We start from the raw sequence: 6,000 nt of genomic DNA, 5'->3' as shown, positions 1-6,000 counted from the left end.
GGCGACACGTGGATCCAAGATGGCGGCTGTGATGGTGAGTGAAGGACGCTCCGGGAGCCGGAGACGGAGCGGGGCCCTCCGGGGGATCCCAGGACTTTCCGGCGTCCCATGCCTGGCCCGAGCCACCTCAGGGACCCCTAGTGCAGGCCTGAGGGATATCCCTGACAGGGCTCGACTCCCCCAAACTCCCCCTCCCCGGCCTTTGCCCCGCACTCAGTCTTGTCAAGGCCCGAAGTTTTGGGGGAGGCACTGGGTCGGAGGAAAGGTCTCAGCCACCGCCTCCGTCGGTTCCTATTCTGGCTTTGGTCTCCGCATCCTGTGACTCCCATTTCCCAGTTTTCACTTTCCAGCCCTGATCTCTCTGAAGAGCCCCCAGTTATTGCCACCTTCGCTCCTCCCTCTCACGTCCAGACCCTGCTCTCTCCGCCTCCCCACTGTCTTGACCAGTCCGCGGATGCGTTCTCACCTCTGACCAACCTCCCAGCCCAAATCCTGTGTCAGATCTTTTCCAGAGCCCTGTCTTCACCTCTACCCTCAGCTGTTCCCACCGCGCGCTTGTCTTGACTGCCGATACCCGGAAGCATGCCTTTGCCCCCCACCCCCCCACCCCCGCGCCATCCTCCATCCCCAGATTCTTCCCTAATCATTTCTCTTGTCTTCTCTCAACTCTCTGCCTCTCTCATAGGGAGCTTTTATCCCACTGGTTTTCAAACTTAACTGTGCATAAGACTCGGGGTGTGTGCGGGGAGGCTTGTTAAAAATGCAGTTTCCAAAGATTCTAATTCCTTAGGGCTAGATGATGCCCAGGAATCTGCACTTTTATTAGCACTCTAGTGATTATGATCGAGGTGGTCTGTAACTACGTTTTGAAAAACACTGTACCAGCCCCGCCTGGCCCCCTCCCCTTCCTATGCCCCTACAGGGCCACACAGCTCTTTAGGATGAAGCCTGTGTGTGAATAAGGGTATGTGGATAAGCTGTGCCTGGAAAGTGGGTCAGAACTTGCTAGCTTCTGGTAGAGAACGCTGGAAGTAGATCTATGAAGGGCTGGCCTTTTCTTCTTCCAGAAGCTCGGCTCACATTCTACTTGTCAAGAGACCAGAACCAAAATTGAAGTCACTTAGTCCAGAGTGATTGTCTAGGTGTTCCTGTATGTTGCTTCCTCAGCAGATAATTGCATCCTGGGAGTGCACGCAAAGGACGTTTGACTTTAGTAAAGGAAAATTGTTGTTTAAATTCTTTGGTGCTGATTTTCTCCAAACAAGGGTAGGTTATTGGCTGATAACAAATTTCCCTCCTTCTGTTAACCAACTGATAAATTATCCTTTTTGTTTAATAAAGGGATTCCTTGTTTAGAACCTCAGAGGTCAGGTAAAAGTCTTCACAGTCTTGCTTGATTTTTGTGGTCTGAGACCACAGAAAAAAATCCCAAAAGTGGTATGTTGAAACCCATTTTTTTTCTGGACCACATTCAGAACAAGGATGGCGTAAGAACTTAACAGGAAAAGTCACACCCTCTTTTGCCATAGGGAAAAGTTCAATAAAGTGGCATTTATAGCATTGTACTGGGAACTTCCTGCCCTGTTCTGAGGTTTTTAAGAGGTAATAAGTTAACATATTTCTGGTACACATTTATTTAATCAACAAATATGAGGGCCTGCTCTGTGCCAAGACCTAGGGATGTTCTGGTGAATTAGAGGGTCAAGGTCCCTACCCTCGTGGAGCCTTTCTAGTCTGAGGAGACAGGCAGTGAGTAAGTAAACAAATACATGAACAAGGTAATGTCAGTTAGTAGTAAGTGCTATGAAGACGGCAAGGTGAAGTGGTAGTGATTGGGGTTGACAGGGTGATGCACCTGCTTTGCATTAAGTGGTCAGAGAAGTCTTCTCAGAGAAAGTGACATGAGTTGAGACCTGATTGACAAGAAGGAACTAGCAATGCAAAGAGTGTTCCATGTAAAGGAGATGGCAAGCGTAAAGGGCCAAGGTGGGAAAGAGTACGTTTGAGGAACACAGAAGGCTGGAGGGACTGAAATGTGGTGAGGAGTCAGGGTGTGGTGCAGAGAATGATACAAGATGAAATGGGAGAGAGGCAGGAAGAGCTGTGTTTCTAGAAGCATGCCTATTATTGTGGTGGGTTGTAGTCTACAGTTTGTAGTCTGTGGACTGCGTTTTGAAAGACTGTTCTGTTAGGTGCTTCCCCTTCCCATCCTCTCCAGAACGTTACATTAAGGGAGCGGGCTTGTTCTCAGTCTGCAGAGAAACAATGGAAAGGAGTTTGGATTTTATTCTAAGCACAGTGGAAAGCGCAGTGATTTCGTGTTTGTTGTGTCACCTGGGAGTGTCGTCCTGTGCTTTCATGGTGAATACTGTAACTGGTTTCAAGAAACTGAGGATGTAATGTATACAGTGACCCACAGAGGCCATTTTAAAGAGTGCACATGAGAAACTTCACGTTTGATGCAATAGTGAAAAGGCATGGAAGCAAGTTTATTACAGGGAGATATGTGTGACAGGCAGAGTGGGCAGATGGACTTGAGCTTGGTCTGTGTTAAGCACTTTATTACACGGAAGTCAGAACAGTCCCCACACCCTCGTACACATAGGTTGTTGCACAGCTGTCGGGAATGGAAGTGTGTGGATCTGCTTTGGGGTATCTGGGTTTTGAGGCAAGTCATACAATGAAAGAGGAAGTGAGCTAATAGATTCAGTGACCGTGGGAACATGCTGGGTTTTGGTTTATTCTTTTGTTTTGAAAGTTAGGCTTGTGGATGCAAGCTTCAAGTGGTATTTCTGTGTTTTTCCCCCTTCCCCTCCTTAGTGATTGGTTCTTCTTCCCCAGGGGTTGGCTGCCACCTCCCAGGTCTGTGTTAGCACAATGGGTGTTTCCTGAACTTCCTGCAGCAAAGGAGTAGATGGCTGGTGTAAACTGAAGTTCTCTCTAGTTTTCCTGCCTTCCTCCTGCCCTGGATTTAGATGACTCTATAAAGTTACAGGATACTGAGTTGATCTAGCTGGGTCTGAGGTGAGAAGCAGGCTCATATCTCACTCCTTATGGAACTCTTGAGCATATGGAATATGCTTTGGGGAATATTATTTTCATGGAACTTGGGAAGTGTCCATTGAGTGCATTTCTAGGCATCTCAGGAGTCTAGAAACCTCCATTTGGAGAATAAAACTCTGTGTATTTCTCTCACATAATCATTGTTTATACTGTTTTGGGTTTTATCTTTCTCCCTTTTTATTGGATTATAATTCATATACCATAAAATTCACCCTTTTAAAGTTTATAGTTCAGTGGTTTTTAGTATATTGACAAAGTTGTGCAACCTTCACTGCTATCTACTTCCAGAACATTTTCATCACCCCATAAAGAAACCCATTAGCAGCCACTTCCCACTCCCCCCTTCCCCCCAGTCCCTGGCAACCACTAATATACTTTCTGTCTGTAGAGATTTTTCTTTTCTGGACATTTCATATAAATGGAATCAAACAATATGTGGTGTTTTGTATCTGACTTTTTTTTTTTTTTAACATGGCATAATGTTTTCAAACGTCATCCATGTTGTAGCATGTATCAATATTTCATTCCTTTTTATGGTCAAGTAATATTCCATTGTATGGATAGACCTCGTTTTGTTTATCCTTTCATCTGTTGATGGACTTTGGGATCGTTTCCACTTTTTGGCTGTTACGAATAACGCTGGTATGAACATTTTGTGTACAAGTTTTTGCGTGAACATAGGTTCTCAGTTTTCTTGGGTATATATCTAGGAGTGGAATTGCTGGGTCAGTTCTCACTGTTTGAGGTTACTTGGGTTTGATCCAGTCCAGAGGCAGAGGAATGGCCTGAATGACCTCAGGGTTCCTTTGAGCAGATGGAAGCAGTGCTAACCAGTTCCCCCCTGCCCCCCGTTCCGCCCCGCACCGACCCTCCAACCCAGTCAGAAGCACAGGAACCATTTTTAGTGATGGAATCTGGATGATAGAGGCCTGGAACAAGAGGCAGGAGGCCCGGACTCTGCTAGCACTCCTGTGTGTGGCAAGTTGCTGTCTCCCCTGGGCCTCACATGTGGCTGGGCATCAGCCCATTGAGCACTGGAGCAGGAGTCAGCAGCCGGAGCTTAGTCCCAGCACTGCCACTGATTGACCGTGTAGCCTGGGGCAGATGATTTTTGGCTTTATTGGTTTGTTTCAACACATGTCATATGTGAAATTAAGATTTAGACTTGAGGATTTCTAAATTCTTGGTTGAAAATTTTGTGGTTTACAGTACTTGTATTTAAGGTGATTTTTGCTGATATGCCTATAAAATCAGATTGATTTTTTTTTCATGACCATAATCCCTGCGGTCTTCCCAAGCGGCTGTCTGTTGGTTGTGTTGTCTGATCTCTCGAGTTGCTCCACCTGGCACATGTTCTGCAGGAGTCACTACGTCCTTGGAGCTGAGGCGCCGACGCCAGGCCTTGGTGCAAATGTGTTTCTCTGAGGAATCCCTTTAAAGGAGTGCCCTTAATCCCCTCAGGAAGTCCAGAGAAGCCAGAGATGGCATTAAGTTGCCTCTTGGTTTCTCTTTTACAACTTGGACAAAAGTTCCCCTTTGATCTCAGCATTAAAGAAGCAGGTCACAGAATGTTGGAGAAGGTTGAGTTTTGATCTCTGGGCACTGGCAGGAAGGTGGGAAGGACCCAGGATGAACAGGGCCATCTGGCAGTAGACGAATGTTAGGAGCCACCTACCACCCCAAACCTGCTTTGATCCCTGAACCATTTGCTGACACTGGTATTTCCCAAGTGGGGCACGGCTGGGGACACCCGCGACTTCTTGGTTCCGTCTCATTCCTCTTCATTGCTTCCTTCTCTGCCCCCTACCATGAGTTCTCACCTATGCCCGAGCATTAAACTGACAGACCTCCCAGGGTCTGAAGCCTGAAGGTTTTGTATTCAGAGGGTATGCTAAATGCTACTAGCAGTTCTTAAAAAACAAAATCAAATCACAAATTGGAGCTGAATTCGTAGGCCAGTTTAGAAGGGAGTCTGGGTGCCCTAGCAAGTCACTTAACGTCTTTGGGCCTCAGTTTCTAATGAAGTAGGTCAGATGCTATAAATTGACAGTTTATGGACCGCATCTTCACATGGATTTGACTGGGGTGGTGGGGGTGGAGGACGGAGATTGGCAGGCACAGGACTTTAAATTTTTTCTAATTAGTTGCCAATATTTAATAGGGAGATTTCACATTACAAAAACTCTCAATTTTCATTTTTTCTTGAAAATTTGGGCCCAAGTTCCCCGTCAGGAGCATTCCCCATGCAGGACCCGGTTCGTCATTTTCTCTTCCACTCCCTCGTGTCCTGTTCCTCCGCAACTTCCCCGTTTAGGTAACTTGCCTGGCCCTTCTAGGCGGTTGAACTTGCAACCCCTGAATGAGGTGGTCTCTATAAAATTTTTCCTATTTTGACATTCTGATTCAAAAGCAATATTAAAAGGTTGTGGTAGTCCCCTATGTTACCTAACTTTGAGGGGGAAATTTCTGCTCACAAGATACATATCAGTTGATAAACCATAGGCTCATCCATTATTCCGTCTAATCCTTACAAAAGCCCATTTTACAAATGAAGAAACTAAGGCTTGGTCTAAGGACCTGGGCTAGAATCTGACACTCTGATTGGTTTTATGACTTTGGGCAAACTATTTGCTTCTTTAAACCTGTTACTTTAAAAACATTTTTTTATAATTGTGGTAAAATAGACATAACATAAAATTTATCATTTTAGCTATTTTAAGTGTACAGTGGCATTAAGTACCTTCACATTATTGTGCAACTATCACCACCATCCATCTTCAAAACTTTTTCATCTGAATCGGTTTCCTTATTTTTAAAATGAGGATGATACTCTCCTCAAAGGATTGTTGTGATGATTAAATGAAATATGAGATGAACACGCGTAGTGCAAAGAGCGCTCTCTGTAACTTTCCTACTCCAAGGTTTGAAGTCTTTAGG

At 45.5% G+C, this 6,000-nt stretch overlaps 1 protein-coding gene across 2 annotated transcripts in view; it reads left to right on the top strand.

The window, feature by feature from the left end:
- TM9SF4 (transmembrane 9 superfamily member 4) overlaps positions 1–6,000 on the top strand; it is a 54,618-nt gene continuing 48,618 nt past the window's right edge. The window contains exon 1 of one of the 2 annotated variants that reach the window (XM_082358849.1): positions 1–34. In XM_082358849.1, coding sequence (XP_082214975.1) covers positions 20–34 — 15 coding nt within the window. In that variant the 5' untranslated portion in view covers positions 1–19. The remainder of the gene's footprint in view (positions 35–6,000) is intronic. The other variant, XM_082358850.1, reaches the window with a different exon arrangement.

Source organism: Balaenoptera borealis (genome assembly GCF_965194805.1).
Source record: "Balaenoptera borealis genome assembly, chromosome: 16".
In the NCBI taxonomy this organism is placed as follows: domain Eukaryota; kingdom Metazoa; phylum Chordata; class Mammalia; order Artiodactyla; family Balaenopteridae; genus Balaenoptera; species Balaenoptera borealis.
The sequence above is the reverse complement of the archived record's forward strand: the minus strand, read 5'-3'. Positions and strand labels throughout refer to the sequence as shown.